The sequence below is a fragment of the Phytophthora infestans genome, genomic scaffold (genome assembly GCF_000142945.1).
Source record: "Phytophthora infestans T30-4 supercont1.22 genomic scaffold, whole genome shotgun sequence".
Lineage (NCBI taxonomy): Eukaryota > Oomycota > Peronosporomycetes > Peronosporales > Peronosporaceae > Phytophthora > Phytophthora infestans.
In genome coordinates this window covers 1,148,261-1,165,330 of record NW_003303737.1, presented here as the reverse complement: position 1 = coordinate 1,165,330, position 17,070 = coordinate 1,148,261, and the positions used below count along the sequence as shown (strand labels likewise).

Below are 17,070 nucleotides of genomic sequence, written 5' to 3'. Positions count from 1 at the left end.
ACTCTCTTCGACTTTTCATCAGTATTTTATAGTTCTTCTCACAGCAATTCAACTATATCTTTTTTCACCTAGTCTTCCGTAGAAATCACCGTCTGGCTTCGTATGTCGGTGACTAGTATGAGTCAGATGTTGTGGGCGTTACCATCCGGATGAGACATGGGATGTATAATTTTTCCTTGTTCCCCACGTTTCAGACAACGCCGCTGTATTGGATCCTTGTAAAAGCTCAGACAAGGTATGCGAGGGGCCGACGACATCTCGGGAGTTTCTGCAATTACGTACCTTAGTACTCAACTGTTTAGCTATCGGGACCGGTTAGAGTCTGCTTCAGATCTTGGCAACGCGTCTGTCTCGCGTCATATTTTTAGTGCAACTTGTTTTCTAGCAGTAAATAACAACAGAGGATACACTTTATTCTCCGAAAAAATATTATGTTTTAGAGAACAATCGTTTGTACGTGAGGCTGGAAATGGGGCTTAGGTGATTCTGCCATGGCAGGATTTAAACCACTCATCAGTTGGTAATCCTTACCTGTAAGAGTGCATAACTCTTACAAATAGGAAATGATGCAAAATACGGGCTAACAGCCAAGTGCTTTAAAACGACCTGTCATCGGAAGCGGCGTGATTACCGTGGACGAGTTTGCTGATTTATCAACAGAGGCCTCTTCAAATTGTTTCAAAATATGTTTTTAAAGTAGAATAGTAGTTTATAATTCAGCCTTATGCATGATCTAAAAACAAAATGCTGACACTCATTTCCTACGCCTGCTTCGCAGCCGCATTATCTGCTGGCCTCCTCCAAATGAAATCGTTTGCCGGTGATGCTGTAAGTGGTTACGAAAAGATGTTTACTTTCTGGATCTCGACGAAATTGTGCGTTTTTCTTGCCGTTGCACAAACCGGCAAGAAATACTGTAATCGGATTGGATAAAAGTTTGATAGGGCTAGATTTTAAAGAGAATGAAACGGCCCATTGCAAAGTGCAATTGCCATCACTTTTACCTCGCTCTAGAAATAGTTTTCATCTTGGCATAATGGCAGGGCGTTTCGATTCTTAACCACGCCATGTCAGGGCTCAATTTATATTGCCATGGGATGACACGCAAGGCAGTGGTTAAGAAACACCGTGACAGGAGCGACCCTCAGGTCTATTTTCATTCTATGGTATGAGTATTGAAATCTGAAGATAATCGCTGTTTTTACCGACCCGAAATATTATAGTTGTTTACTCACGCGTCGAATTTTATTGTATCAAAATGTTTGTTTGCTACGCAAAGTGTTAGGAGAACGTATAGTGCGGAGCGTGATTTTTTTTTATCAGCATCTTGCCTCGAAGCTCGGTCTTGGATGCTAACCCGCATCCTAGGGTTGCAATATTGGGGTGGTATATTTCCCGTCATCGTTACAAAACACGCACCGACGAGAGCAAGAAACCAGCGGGCACTAGAAATAGTTTTCATCTTGGCATAATGGCGCGTTTCGATTCTTAACCACGCCATGTCACAGCTCAATTTACATTGCCATGGGATGACACGCGAGACAGCTGTTAAGAACCACCGTGACAGGAGCGACCCTCAGGGTCTACGCTACCGACTTCAGCTATTGTACTTCAGATACCGCGACCGATCGGATTGGGCTGTCCAATATTTCAGGCAATCATAATTATTTGTATTGATTTGCTAAAGCTATTATATTATAATAAATAGGCATTTATAATACTTACCACACTTGTAGTAATTTGCAGCTAGAAGAACTGTCGCGAAAAGTTTGTCATCCTGCAACCTTACGCTTAAGTTGCGCAACCAGCAATGCTTGTCATTTTAGCAACTTAGGAGCATGAAAAGAAGTCGTCCTGCAACATTACGCCAGGTGCGCAGCCAGCGATGTTTGCCAGGATTTTTACAGTGCGGATTTACAGCATCTTATAGTAAGCGTCGTATGGTCCGTCGACCTCATCATGAAGCTCAAGAGCAGGTATAAGTTAGATTATGAATTACGACTTCAGCTCATACATGCCGTTTCAGGCGATCATGTATTAGCAATAATTTAGTATGCTAAAAACGTAACTTGTTCGCACTTTTTGTTAGGATAAACATCGCTGTGGTTTTGATACCTATACTGCGTTGAGAACTTCGACGCTCAAAGCTTACCGCATTAACATACAAATGAATTATCTCTGGTGTGAAGCGGCTAAAAAATGATCCGCTCGGTCACGTCATTAAACAAGCAAAATAGTAACATTACACACTAAAAACTAGCTTGCAAATTAACGAGCTAAGCTTATCAAGCATCCTCACGGATAGCACACCTCCGCCACGTCACTGGGATCACCAAGCATCCGAAGCAACGCCGGCATCACATCAACGCGAGGTTCTAATCGCGTCACACGACCACTATCTGCGTCAAAGTGAAAATCAATCGAGATGCTACAATCAAGGTGTTGCCCCTTGAGTCTTTCACGCAGCGGAGGGTTTATGTCATATTTACTGACTGGTTCGATCTCCGACAGATGCGGAAACGCGAAGCGCACGATGAGCTCTGAGATAGTCACATGGAGTCTCGCAGTAGCCGTCATCACACCTGGAGCTAGCCACTCCACATGCTGGAGATAAATACGTGCATCACCAAAGTACTGCGAGTACCGCCGCCATCGACTGATCAGCTCGTCGATTCCATTGAGGTCTCCCATTGCCACATCGGCCGTGAAAGTTTTCTGTACAAAATCTAGGTTCTTTCGAGTTTCGATGTCATTTTTCATGGCCTCATCATTCTCAAGGTTCCAGGGGCTGCGGAAGCTATTTTGGAGGATACGGAATACTTCAGCCACGATGATCCAGGGATTTTGATCCGTTTTCTCGGCGAGTACAATATCCTGTCGCCTGCGCTTCAAATGACATAGCTCTTGGCGCAGCTCTTCGACGCTTGCCTCCAGTCGCAGCTGAAGGTTGCGTTGCTTGTTTCGGTACCGAGCTTGATTTGCTCGGCATTGTTCTCGACGAATTTCCGACCTCATACACTTCCGTTTCAGCCCCACCTTTTCTTGATCTGAACCTGGACTCATTGGCCCCGCCCGGGTGTTCGATGCTGATACGTGTATGGTCTGATGCTCGTAAAGATTTTTTTGCCTTGGACCCTGCGACCACTCATCTGTGAGCGATATGTGCTTTGATGTTGTCTCCTCATTGTTGCCACGCGTCGTCAATTTGCTTATAATGTTGGACCACGGCGCTGTCAGAGTAACTGAGTTGTATTGAGCAAAGTGCAGAATGATCGAAAAACTAAAGACACGAATCAATGCAAGTGGAGCTCGCTCGAGAGTCTCGAGTCGAGACTCCACTAGTCAACATGCAGCTGTGAGATCAGAACAAACGCTAGCAGCCATCATGTAGGGATACCAGTAGTCTTGTGGATGAAGAATCCATCTCAGCCTCTTGTTCACGCAGCGGCTGTACCAACAGCTGTTACAGCAGCTGTGAGAACATTACATTGCTAGAGTCTCGATCGGTTCCTTGAGCGCGCGGAGCTACAAGGCCAACCAAGTTGTCGCTAAGTCTTGCTCTTGCTTGCTCGAAGTGGTGGAAGCGAAGTCCAGGAGTCTCGTATCGGCTTGCCATTCTGCTAGAAAATTGAGTTATGTCGCGGTCGATCATGTCCAACTATGACGCGTGACACCGTAAACCTGTGACACAGTAATCAAGGATTAGTTCCATTTTTGCCTTCGTTGAGTAGGTTGCACACAGCTGAGATTATCATTTAGCCTTGTACGGCTGTACAACGTACTGTGCACGTAGCGTGTAGTATTAGTTACCAACAGATGCATGCATGTGAATTGTACGATTATGGTGGTTCTCACAGAGCTTTTACAGGACATACTTAAATAATGGCGAGGAGCCAATCAGCAGCCATAAAATTTTGGACCTATCGCGTAACAAAGACGTGCGATTTAGTGACGTCACAAATTTGGGGTATTTGCAAAACACATCAATTCTAAGCAAAACACCAGGCCTCGGCAATTGCTTTATTCTAGTAAGCTTGGTTTGAAAAATGAACGGGCAGTTCTAACAAAACGGAAGACTAAATTATCAAAATTCTGTGCTCCAACCAAAAACCATAATTAGTCATGGAATAACTTATTAGAGTTAGCGGTGTAGTTGTTCTAGGCTGTCACAGTTGACAACATGATGAGCGTATTAAGAAGGTAGACGCCGTGCACAATCATAAACTTGAGTGAATCGAGCAAAAATCTTCAAATTTGAAAAGTCATGTGTTTCCAAATTTCTATTGCGATGGTTTCAGCTAATTCACAGTTTGAAGAACTGTGTTAGGCTGGCTCCGTTTTGAGATCATACAGCATTCGTGCAACATGTCTCTAAGATTGCAAAGCTGCTCAGCAGGTGTGACAAGGTCACATAGCACCTTGCACAGCGGAAGTGCTTGAGGAAGACGACAACTATTTCTACTGGTTCGTTAAATATTTAGCTACTGGGCGGATTTGCCCTTCGTAGAGGTCCGGATAGACCTCTACCATAAAACTTCTAAGCCGCAATTGGGCATAATAGAGTCAAATGATTTGCAAAAGTTGCCGTTATATGGATGAATATCATTAAATCTACGACCATACTTGTTTTACTATTAATAATATTATCCAATAAAAGTAGAGATACGAGTTAAAATGTCGTTTAGACGAATCAAATCATGTATCAGTCCGATTTTAGGCCAATTATTGACGGCGAGAGTACGTGATGGCAAGAGAACCACGCCGCCGACGTATCAAGTCGGAGGGACCACCAAAGATATAAATATCCCCCTACTAATTGCAAGTCATTTGCATATTTCGTAAATAACCTGCAGGCTCCGACACTTCCGACCGCCAAGAATGAGTTTAAAAGACCTCGCACCTACCAACACGAAGCGAGCTCGCGAGTCTGCAGCACGGTCGCTCAAGAAGTTTGTAGAGGATGAAGACATCACGTGGGATTATCTGGAAGCGAGCATGCAGCGCGAGAATGCAGCGCTAATCCTAACAACGGTGGTCGACAAGTTTGGCATGCATCTAGCCTTTAAGGAAGGGCGCAAAGGTCAGCTCTTGGCACGCCATTCAGTGATGCAGTACTATCGTCAGGCCAAGAATTGGCTTTTGGAGAAGTTCCCCCAGCATCGAGCAGCTCTTGAGAAGACTCTACTTATGAAAGGACAAGTTTTGGAACGTTATTGCATGAAGAGAGAATCAGGGGTTTTCGTCAACAAAGCGCCGGCGTGTACCAAGCAAGCGTTGAAGAAGATGCTCGTTTATCTGTATTCGACAGCGGTTACCTCTGCGGACTACCAGGATGCTGCTCTGCTCTGTTTCCTCTGGTATCTGCTCGGACGAGCGTCAGATCTCACTCTTCTTCACAGGACAAACCTATCTGTTGGCTCGGGGGACATTTTCTTTGTCCGATTCATTCGTGTCAAGACGTCTGAAGAACAGGGTCTTTCGCTGTGTCCGGACGACGACTTTGTCACGTGTCCGCTTCTTGCTATTGCATTGCCACTTATTACACAGGCTTCTCCCAGTGTATCACTCTTGAACCAGCTTCCAGAACAACAAGCGCGCGCGCATACATCGTTGACACCGTCGGCCCCGCTGATTGACCTGATCGATCACCCAGAAGACGTCGCGGGAGCTGAATCCATGAAAAACACTGACAGTGAGACCAAAGCGACCGAAGCAGCATCTGGAATCCACAGCTACGTCAATCGCGTTTTGGAGAGAGTAGCTAAGAAGGCAGGTGTCACTGAGCGCTTGACGTCGCATTCCTTCAGACGCGAGGGCGCTCAGCATGCCAACGGTGCTGGAATGTGTGTGCAGTGGATCTTCGACAGAGGAGCGTGGAATATGACGGCGACAAACAAAGTCTTTGCTTACGTCTTCAACACCCCGTCAGAAGACCACAAAGTCGCTCGAGTATTGAGTAGTCATGACCCTGAGACGCCAGTTCATCTGCTTTCGCTGGACATCTTCGATTCCGACACACAGCTGAAGATTCAATCTGTCGCCTCAGCACTCTTTGTCGTCTCGTGTGGTCTGGAGACGTCACAACACAATATCAATGACCGTGTACGCGACAAACTGATGGCGTACCTGTTGAAACACTATCCTCTGCTTAAGACACAAGCGTCGGATAGCCCGGTGATCCAGCGCATCGAAGCTTGTACCAGAGCCAAAGGGTTCTCATGCAATGACTTGCTCTCGTGGTCATCGTACCTGGCTCGAGATCCACGATTATCTGACGTAAAGCAAAGCGCTGCTGTTCAAGAAACGTCAACCGATTTCACCAAACACCCCATGTATCTTCACCAAGCATCATTGATTGAGCAGTTAATTCAAGTAAATCAGAAGCTCGACATGCGTCTGTCGGTAATGGAGGCTAAGGCTTACAACAAGCAAGAAAAGAAAAGAACGTCAATCGAGATTAGTCAAGATGCGGATACAAACACATCACCGGTCAAGCGACGCCGTACCTCTGATGCTGTCGGACTGAAAGATGCGTGGTTTACTTGGTACGCACAAAAACCTCGTCTGTGGTGCTCGACGGACGCTTCAAGCAAGCATATGCGCTCAACCAACAAGTAGATTGTCGCCTTCATGAAACTATTTCTTCCGGACGGCTTTGTACTGAATGAGAAGTTACCACAATACAGAGACGAGGTTATGAGGCAAGAAACCAGAGCAGAGGAAGCGCTGTTAACATACCTTCGCGAGCGGGGCATCACAGCTCGCGGGGCCCAAAACGTGCTGAAGACAATGCGCAAACTCCACAAGAGCGGCCACCTCAACGATCACATAAACCGCTATAGGCGCCTTCAAGCTGGAGGCTGCATACAAGACCCTGCTCCACCTCACACAACAAACATCTTAGATGTGGTTTCGACCACGTAATTACGTACAAGCGTCACTCCGTCCATTGATCGCATTTGTCGGCTTAATCCTTTAATCCTGTCGCTCATTTTTCTTTCTTCCTCCACCCGTATCATGCCATCCATCAAGCCTGTCAAGAACGCTATCAGCTCGACCAGAGAGTTCAAGAAGCTGTGTGTTTCTGCATCCAAGCTTAACAAGATTCGGGTTAGTGACGAAGCCATCCGTCATCTACGCCTTACCATGAATACGACCATCGCCTCGCCGGCGCTACTTCCTGAAGCCATCGACGTCGTCATCTCATCCTTGGCCAAGCAAAAGAAGCGGCGTTTCGGTCTCGACGACGTTCGAGCGTGGCTTGTACCCCCCTCTGCTGACGATGATCTGTCTGATAATGAGGCCGATCAAAACGCGGAAGAGAAGCTTGACGGCGAGAAGCAGCACTACGTTCGCAAACTGCTGAACTGGAAGCGCGAAAACCGCAGAACGTACTACCTGGTGGAGTGGGAGCCAACGTGGGAGCCGCGCAAACATTTAAACCGCACCGTAGTCGCTGCCTTTGAAAAGGAGCGCCGCCTACTTGTTCGCAAGACCTTCATTGAAGACGAGGCTGTGGAGGACAGCACGCTGAATAACACCGAGGCATAAGAAACGATAAGGGATAGGGAGCTAATACAGGGTGTATTACGTGTTTAGTCTCAATAGCTAGTTAGTATACAGTGGTAGTAGTATTGAACACTAAGCTTAACCTCCAAATGGAACAGCAAAGTTCACCTCGTTACGATCCAAACATGAATTTAAGTGCAGCGCTAAACACAAAGCTTATCTCCATTCGGAACGGCAATGTTAACCTCAACGCAAGCTAGCACACCACGCATAAGGAGCAGAGGCGGCTGCTTATCGCACATAGACACATATACAAACATGAAGAGAACCATAAGGTCCGGGTCATGAGATGACTTGAGCCCTGCGAGGAAAAAAATCGATAGTGAGCCTCTGGTGGAATTTGCGGCTGCACAAGCCACTCATTTGAATAAAACCTTGGCTGTGGGGTTTTACCTACGTAGCCAGTGATTTTATTGTGTAGTTACACATAGCGTTGTCGTAAAAAGGGCTCCGATTCTTGGGTGGGGCCCTCATTAGTCAATTTGCCGTGGCGAGTGCACAAGCCTCCCGGCCTAAAAACATGCATAAATAGAAAATATCTGTTTTCTCGGCCCACAGGCCGTTTTAGCGCCTGTGAGTCCGGCTGCATATTTGCCTACAAACGTCCTCAAACCGTATTTTTGCTTACAACAGATCTCAATTTAGCTCCCCTACCCTAACACAGTGTTCACACAACTTTACGTAAATTAACATAAATGTAGACTGACTTTACCCCCGTCGGAGAAAATCGGAGGTCGGAGATTTTATGTTATGGTAGGGGTGCACATAGACCTCTACATCATAATTTTCCAACAAATGTATACAAATTATGAGCGACGATTTGTATTGGGTTTTGGTAGAGGTCCCATTGGACCCATAGCAAAGGCTCAGTAGCTAAAGGGTCAAGGGTATTTACTACCCCAGTGAACGTTAGTTCACGTGCCCTTGACCTCGGCGGGAACGGTTTGCTACTTAGACGAGTTAATTTAGGACTGGTATGTTTATAAGTAAGCTTTGCTTGGGTTTCTTACGAACTAGAGGTCACCTATAGTGGAGTTAAGTAGTCATGCCCTGTCTGGCTCCTAGAGCACCTGGTACCGTGTACCAGGTGTCCACAAGAGTGACGGGTCACTCTTAAGAAAATTTGAGGGTACACTGGATTGTACTTCGTTACATCCTCCCCACTTAGCTGAGAATCACCTGATTCTCCAATCAGAAATGAGATAGTTATAACACTTAAAGGTAAATTCTCACACTGAGCAGCCACGAGACTGTCGCGGCTCTCACTCACACTCACAGTGACTTGTGATCCCAAAGTTTACTGCGCTTTGCATACCTATGCTCACAACTGTGGTGTCCGCAAAGCCTACACTCAGAGCTGCCTTAGCTCCTGCGCTAGCGGGCGTACAGGGTGCAATAACATCCGAACGTGTGGCATTCGCCCACAGTTTGCACCAGAGGACACGACAGTCCTCGCGAACGCGTCCGGAGCACGGTGTTTCCCGCGAGGAACGAAGGGCAACACCTGCCCCAGCACTAGAGGAAGTTCTCAGATCACCTCGGTCCATGCCTTTGGCTCTAGCAAATAGCACTAGAGGAAGTTCTCAGATCACCTCGGGCCATGTCTTTGGCTCTAGCAAGAAACCATCCTTGCGGGCGGAGCTGCCAAGCTCTCTTTGCGTAGTGGCCGTCATGCCAGCGGCGCGTAGGTGTCCTTCATCGCCACCGTGTACCGTGATGATACTCATTCGTGGTGCAGGTGTCTCCCATCGACACCATGTACCGTGCGGTACTAACCTTTGGTGCGGTACGCCCATCACAAGCTGCCATGTTTGGTGGCAGATACTTCTGTTGTGTTATCGCCTGAACTGATTCATGGCCAGTGCTCGCATCATGCACGACGCATGTGCAAGCACAGTGTACAGGTCCATGGACCAATACACCATGTAAACTGTGTACGACACGTACCACAGCTACCATAAGTGCTCAGTGCACTTCATGTGTGTCATGCACGACGAGTTCATCACGTGAAACTTCCGGCAGGCTGCTCGACAGCAGCCAGTGACGATGCGCGGTACGTGCACTGACTCACAACGCATACGCCAAGAGCAGCATCGGGTCGTGGTTAGGGTATGGCGCATATCCTTTGCACCCATACCAGTGTCTGTCATAGACACCATGTACCTTGATACTCGACCGTGGTGGGGCATATCTCACCACCATGCTACTGTGGCGTTGGTGGCTGGCCTTGACACCGAGTACCCATGCGGTACCGAACCATGGTGAGGCAAGCAGCCATCACCACGGTGTGATGTTTGGCGCGGTACCAGTTACGACTGCGTGCGTTGCCTCGACCACCACCTGGTCAGTTGTGTGTGCACTCGTGCACCACACTTGGGTTATGGCTCCACGGTCCATTATACCCGGCACGTTGCGTACATCACGTACCACATCCGCTTTATCGGCGGGTGAGACGTTCCGTTCACCCTACTCGATAGGTCGTTCATGATCAAGGGGCCCGTGCGGTGATTGCACCACGTCCGCGCTTCACCTAGTGTGTGGTTGCATGCTACCACAACACTGCTGGTGCGCTCAGCGATTCCGAGGCATCTAGCGTCAGTGGCCTCCGTCGCCATTCTGTCTTGTTTGGCTAGAGCTTTTGCAGCTCTAGCCCTGTTTGCCTCCCGCCTGCAGTCGATCTACATCGACGCCTGGTGACGTAAGGAACTTGGTCTTACCTCAAGACCAGGGAGGTAAGGTATTTCCGAGCCTCTCCTCCAGTTACACTTGAGACCGTTGAGTCTCTCGTGGCTTGTGATAGCCACTGGCAGCACGACGGCTACCTGCCTCGTGCACTGCGCCGGTATGGACGACCGCGTTAGCAGTTTGAGTCTGCGCAGCTTGACGTCGAGCGAGTTGCTCACGTCTGGCGAGGTCAAGACAGCCTCGCGCCTCGAGACAATGGCTCTGTGTGCGAAACTATGTTACCCGCCTTAGTTGTGGAGCCCTATTACCCACCTTGGTTGCGAAACTGTGTTACTCGCCTTGATGTCTGGAGCTATGTTACCCGCACCGAAAGCGCATACAGCGACTTCCTTATCAGTTTTGGTCTGAGTGACCTTGCGTGGAACTCTGTTACCCACGCTCGGAGCACCGAATGTCGGTCTCCTGAAGCTGCTTCGCTGCTTGCGGAACTTGCTGGCGTGGCAGACCCGCACACACACCGGACAGAGTTGGTGTCCACCGACCGAATCAGAGGAGTCCGGGCCCTGGACTCCAAGTCGCGTCGGCCTGAACAAGGTTCAGACCCGACTTGCGACGGCTAACGTGACGTGGCACTTCGTTACCCAAGTCAGGATGTCTCGTTGACGACATCAGAGGCACGCAAGACCTCGTGTGGCACTTTGTTACTCACACAGGCGGCATGTCCAATGCCTTCTTCTCTAAGTTATAGTCTGGGCGACTAGGTGTGGTACTGTGTTACGCACACAGGAAGCATGGCCAATGCCTTCCTCTTCAGTTGTAGTATGGGCGGCTGCGTGTGGTACTGTGCTACCCACACAGGAAGCGCATCCAGCGTCTTCCTCTTCAGTTAAGGTCAGGGTGATCGTGTGGTTCTAAGCTACCCACCTGGTTAGCGCTAATATGCATAGCCACTGTCGAAGCCCGTACGGCGCGACGACCTTCGGCGTTGAGCGCTGCTAGTGTAGCAGGTCCACACGCTGGGCAAAAGACCCATGCCCGTGGCATTGCCGCAGCGGAGCATGGTCTTGCTGTACGCAGAGCTGTCGGCGCGTTGACAGCTCCGTGATGCTTCTGCGACCTGGCGGTCTGTATCAGACGTCCAAGGCATGACGGAGGTGGGAGCATGACTCACCAATAATCTGCCAGACCTGACCTGGCAAACCCTTCTCAGCCTTGCCACAGGATGTGCCTTATGTTCGGCACAGCCATATTGTTTATGGCGAGAACCGCGAGTGACACCGCGGTGCGCGAGTTCATCGAACCCAAACGTTCAGGTCCGTTGAGGACCATTGGTACTTCCTTCACTGCCCTTCACCGGTTTGAGAGAGCCACGTCTCTCTGGGCTAAGTCCCGTGGTGCGCACAGCCTGCACACCCATCACGAAGCCTTAGCGCTCTTCAGTAGAGCGTACCGCCTCTACTGGTGGCCGGGGAGTCTTCGTCCACCTGTCCGTGGCCTGAGCCACTTGGGGTCCACGGGCTGTCTTCTTCCCGAGGACTTGCGAGGGACATACACGCTGATAGTGTCCATGTCCGCTGCATCTGTAGCAGCGGTCGAAGCTCTCGGCTGAGCTTCAGTCCGTGGGCTTGGGATCGCGGTGCGCTCCTGTATCAACGGGCTGCGTGACAGCAGGAGCAACAGCATCATTGCTGAGATGTTTCGCCTCCCAAGGAACGCCATCCTCATCGTGGCGATGTTCCTCTTCCCGAGGAGTACTAGCCTGTTTGTGGCTGTACGCGTTTTGGAGGGCGATTCGAATCGCCTCCTCCATAGTTGTCGCTTGCACCTGGAATAGCTGGGTGCGAGCAGGACCGACCTTCAGGCCGTCCATGAAGACTGTTGTCTTGATGCCTTCAGGCAGAGGATCCCCTGCCAGAGATACCACCAGCGTGCGCATCTCTTGTCAGTACTCCTGCAGCTCACGTTTACGTTGCTTACACGCGAGAAATAGTGAGCGCTGGCGGAACTCGTTGTTCGCCGGTAAGAACGCGGCTCGAAGCTGTTTACACAGCTGAGCCCAGGATGCAAAGCATCCAGGAGATGTCGTCTCCCTGGTGCTAGGCATGTCTACCAAGATTAGACAGGACAAAAGCCACCCGAAGTGGCTCGTCCGAGATGAGACCCGCCTTCATGGCAATCCCCACCTCACGGACCCAGAAGTGAAGATTATCTCCTTCCTTACCCTCAAATGCGAGTAACCTCCAGCCTTATCGGCGAAGGCCTGGTTGCCTGGAAAGCAGCCATCGCGGCCTCCAAACTCCCGCGGACGTGAGCGACGAGACCACGCTCGTAGGTCTCAAACGCGGCCACACGTTCGTATTGCTCGGCAGGCGTCGCCGCCGCCAAGCTGCGGAGGACATCTTGTCCAAAGATGCCTCCCATCTTCCGAACATACTCGTACTGGGAGTCGTTCAAGCCAGGATACTCACTTCGGTCCATCGGGGCTCAAACGTTGAGTGCACAGAGGATTCAGGTAGTTCAATCTACCCGCGAAGGTGAAGAATTGACTACGAGTGGTACCAAGTATGACGGGGTCACACAGCACCTTGCACAGAGGAAGCGCTTAAGCGTATACTACCCGAGTGAGCGTTAGTCCACGTGTTCCCGGCCTCAGAGGGAACGGTTTGCTACTTAGAATAGTAGATGTAAGGCTGGTGTATTTATAAGCAAGCTTAGATTGGGTTCTTTACGAACTAGAGGTCACCATTAGTGAAGCTAAGTAGTCATGCCCTGACTGGCTCCCAGAGCACCTGGTACCGTGTACCAAGTCTCCACGAGGTCACAAGTTTGAGATCATGCAACATTCGTGCAACGTTTTACTGAGGGTGCAGCGCTCCGATTTTGCGATCGTGCATCATTTCCGGACCTTCCGCCAACTTCTTGATCCGTCGCCACCATGTGCTACATTAAGCAAGAATGGATACAACTATTATTATTTAGTAAGAACCTGCTTGTCGTGGTAAAGCTCTCAAAATATTCGATTGTTGCGCCCGTACATGCGGATGAGACCAACCAATCGTACGCGGACATGTGGAAAGTAAATGCGTACTACTTTTGCTGCTGTTCTCGGACGACAGCAATTAGAAGCTTTGAGCGTACTTGGATTTTGTGTCTACTGATATTTCAATCCAGCCTTAGCGGGGTTTCCCCGTTTGAACGCTTTTTTTCGTCCTTCTTATTGATGTCGCAAGAATTTAATTAAAACATCAACACGATCACTTATAAAAGGTAAGCGATAAAATAAACTCTCTACAAGCTAGTGCAGTCGCTGCTTCGGCAATTGCCAAAAACACCACCAATGACACACTCGGACGAAACTCGAGCATGCTCAAGCACGTTTGATACGTCCGTCAGACTACCGAGCACATCAAGTAGAGTAGAGGCCAAGTCGATGTTTATCTCCAGGCGTACAACGCGATCGCTGTCTTCGTCAAATAGGAAATTCAACGAGCAGTTGCACTCCAAACGCTGACCCAAAAGGCGCTGGTAAAGGAGGACGTGGTCATCTCCACTTGCCGGCTCCTCCAAATGAGGAAACGCATGACGAAGCGTGAACTCAGTCACCGTTATACTGAGCTTTGCTCGTGCAGCCATGACACCAGGGGCTACAGATTCAATCCGCTGGAGCTTCAGGTGGGGCTTTCCAAAGTACTGCGAGAACAGCAGCAGCTGCTCCATCAGCTCGTCAGCACCTCGCAGCTCGCCCATTGCCGCGTCGTGCGCGAACGATCGCTCCAGAATGGCCAAGACTTGGCGAATCTCCGAGTGGTTCTTCATCTCCTGCATACTGGCCACACGCCAGGGCGAGTGGAAACTGGTTTCGAGAAGTCGGAAGACCTCAGCCACAATACTCCACGGACTTTGGTTGCTCCTCTCACGAGAGGCCAAGTCCCGATATCGACGCTTCAGAGTATCCAGCTCTTTTCGCTTAAGTTGCACCTGGGCGTTCCTCTGCTTGTCTCGGTATCGCGCTTGGTTGGCCCGACATTGTTCCCTGCGCCGAGATTTGTTGGCGACCTCCCGCTTGCGCTTGTGTGTCTCCATGAGTCTGGCTGGGCTTTGGTTCATGTCCTTCAGCGCCATCGTTGGCCTATTGCTCGACCTCCCAGTTAGAGACAGAAGTGCGTTTGAGGCCTCGCCTTCGGCTCGTAGCTCATCGTGCAACAGCGGATGATCGACAAGCGGGTTCTTAGCTGTTGCGTGCGTATCGCACGGGCTTATCGCGGCCTCCTCGAAAGGAGTCGCGGTCCCCACCACATTGGCGTGGTAACGACCAGCGGGTGCTCGCGGACGCACGAGGCTCACAAGGTAATCGCTCGTCGGTCTTGCGGCAAAAGGGTAGCGGTTCATCGATTCTTGGTGGCGAGTTGTGCCCAGTGAACAATTTTCGTTCTGAAGTATCACGTGGCGTTGAGATAGAACGGGGCCGTTTAAAATCCCTGATGGCGTGAGAATGGCAGCAGATCCAGGGATTTGGAGCTCGTAAACGCTCAGGACTGATAACTCGTGCAAACAATTGCCGTATCTAAGCTGAAACCGGCTAGAGCCGGTAAATATGGTACTGTATTTGTGGCTTAGTCCTGTTTGTTTACCGACCGCCATCATTGTGACTAAACGTGACCAGTTGGTCGGTACGAAACAGTCGCGCCACTTGCATCTACAAAAGATGCATTTGAAAAGTACAGCGAGCGTTTTAAACCTTTCTAGTACTACAAAGTACGGTCTAGCGACGATAATTGTTCATGTATCAAATCTGTACTGTGTACCATTCACATGGTTAGCTACAACTGTGAAAAAATAAAACCTCATCGATAAAACCTCATAGATGACATCTGTCATAAACAGGCGGCAGATCGTCTTTTAACGATCTGTCCCTGGAAGATGTGTCACCTAAAAATGGGAACGTCGCACCCAAGCGAATCGCGGCTGCTAACGACCTCTTACATTATATTATGCCCTTTCACAGGAGAGCCGGGTAATCCCTCCCGGCTGCTCTTACAAATGCCAAGTCAAAACAAAGCTAAGGTGCTATCCTGCAAAACTTGGTGTTTTGGATGCGTTGTCCTCAAACAAACGGCTGTTTTGTATTGCTGAAACAAAGCGCAACGTTTCCACAAAGTTTCAACCGTAAATTCAAAGTTTTAACAGAAACGATATTTTTGAAAAGGCGCCATGTGCCAACATCTCGTTCAGTGGGCACTGCCCACTGAACGAGATGAGTGGAATCAGCTTGCGAGGTTGGGGGACTCGAAGCCTGAAGATTGCTCGATTTGCGTTCGTAATCGTCTTGGAGATGCAATCGTCAATTGTCCTGTAAAAATCGGCCACAAACGGGCTCAGTTGGGGCTCGCTTCGCTCGCGATTAATAGATCCTCTAAACTGGGAAGTGCAATGCGCGGCTCGCTGGTGAGCTCGGCGCTGGGCCCGCCTCCGCAAATACCGCGCGGCCCTGCTTCGCGGGCTACGCGACCTCGCACCCGCTCGCCTTAGTTGGCGCCATAGCTGCGTCGCCCCGCCCCGAAAGGTGCTATTAAGCATTGAGCGTTGCACACCGTTTCAAACGGTGTTTTTTGCAATTTTGTCCTCTAGAAGCTGAGAATTAGAATTGTTTATTCTCGCCTAAACTGCTACAAAGGCGCCTTTACTCCATTTCTACCGTCGGGTAGGCAACAAGCACTAAAATCTGATACTCTCCATGAGGCCCTTCAAGTGCATAGCGAGAAGAAGAAAAAAAAAACACACACACACAACTGAGTCTTATTTAAGGATACAGGTAAATGGAAATTTAGACTTTGACGGGGTGGACTGTTGTTCAGGACTTGACTTTGACCAGAAATTGATGGCCGATTTTTACGGACCCATACAATTGTTGCTACTGTTGCGTACCGGTACTGTAACGAATCCATCTTGACATTACTGTAAAGTAGTGTACCTACAGTGTAGGTGCCGTGTAGGCTACACGGCACCTAGTACATGGTGAATGGCAAGTAAATTCGTACTTCTCCTGCCGTAAATGTGCGGTCAAAGCACGCGTTGCCTGTGTAATGATTGCCAGAGACGCGATTACGTCGTAAACAGTTCAGTGCATAATCTCTTTGTGATTGTTTTAACCGGTTTACCGGTCTCTGATGTCTCACAGTACCGGTACAAGATTTGGAGCGAACTGCGGGCCTCGGTATGTTGATGACATGGACATACATAGTGTAACTGTACCTCTTTACAGTTTACGTATTGTGTTTTGCTGGAGGCCTTTTGGTCGACTTTCTTGTTGTGCTAACGGTGTGGCACGGTTGATTGAAAGCCGCCTGAGTCGCGAGACGACGTTTTGCAGGTCCAAAATGGAAATGTCCTTTCCAGAATAGACTTGTACCAAAACTTTTTATGGGGTCTGAGTCCAAACGTGTCACGTGCTCGTCCTGCTCAGGCACAGTACACCTACCGCACAAACCTTTAAAGATATTATATTTTATTAAAAACACCATCAAACACGGAGTTCTCCTACATGTACCAAATTGGTCGCAAAACTTGTTATTGTAATAAATAAATTAAAAAGACAATAACTAAACCACCAGGGAAAAGTAATACCGGTACTGGTAAAGCCACTAATGCTACAAAATAAGTTATATTAATAGTACTGTAAATTATAACTACTGCCAAGAATAATGGTTATTATTAGCGGGAAATTATTACCTAGAAATAGAGAAATTATTAGATAACTATTAAACTAATTAAAAGAAGGATCAGCTGTAAATTTCAGAATCAGCGCGATGTGTTTGT

General features: G+C 48.9%; 2 protein-coding genes across 2 annotated transcripts; both read right to left on the bottom strand.

Annotated features, from left to right (window-relative positions):
• Nucleotides 1-2,295: 2,295 nt before the first annotated feature.
• On the bottom strand, nt 2,296-3,255 carry PITG_11671 (bzip transcription factor; the record flags this gene model as incomplete). Its single annotated transcript, XM_002901162.1, has 1 exon — nt 2,296-3,255. The coding sequence occupies one exon, from the start codon at nt 3,061-3,063 to the stop codon at nt 2,296-2,298; it is 768 nt and encodes a 255-aa protein (XP_002901208.1).
• A 10,287-nt stretch (nt 3,256-13,542) lies between these two features.
• On the bottom strand, nt 13,543-14,775 carry PITG_11668 (bzip transcription factor; the record flags this gene model as incomplete). The annotated part of the gene is made up of 1 exon (XM_002901161.1): nt 13,543-14,775. The coding sequence occupies one exon, from the start codon at nt 14,641-14,643 to the stop codon at nt 13,543-13,545; it is 1,101 nt and encodes a 366-aa protein (XP_002901207.1).
• Between the last annotated feature and the right edge of the window lie 2,295 nt (nt 14,776-17,070).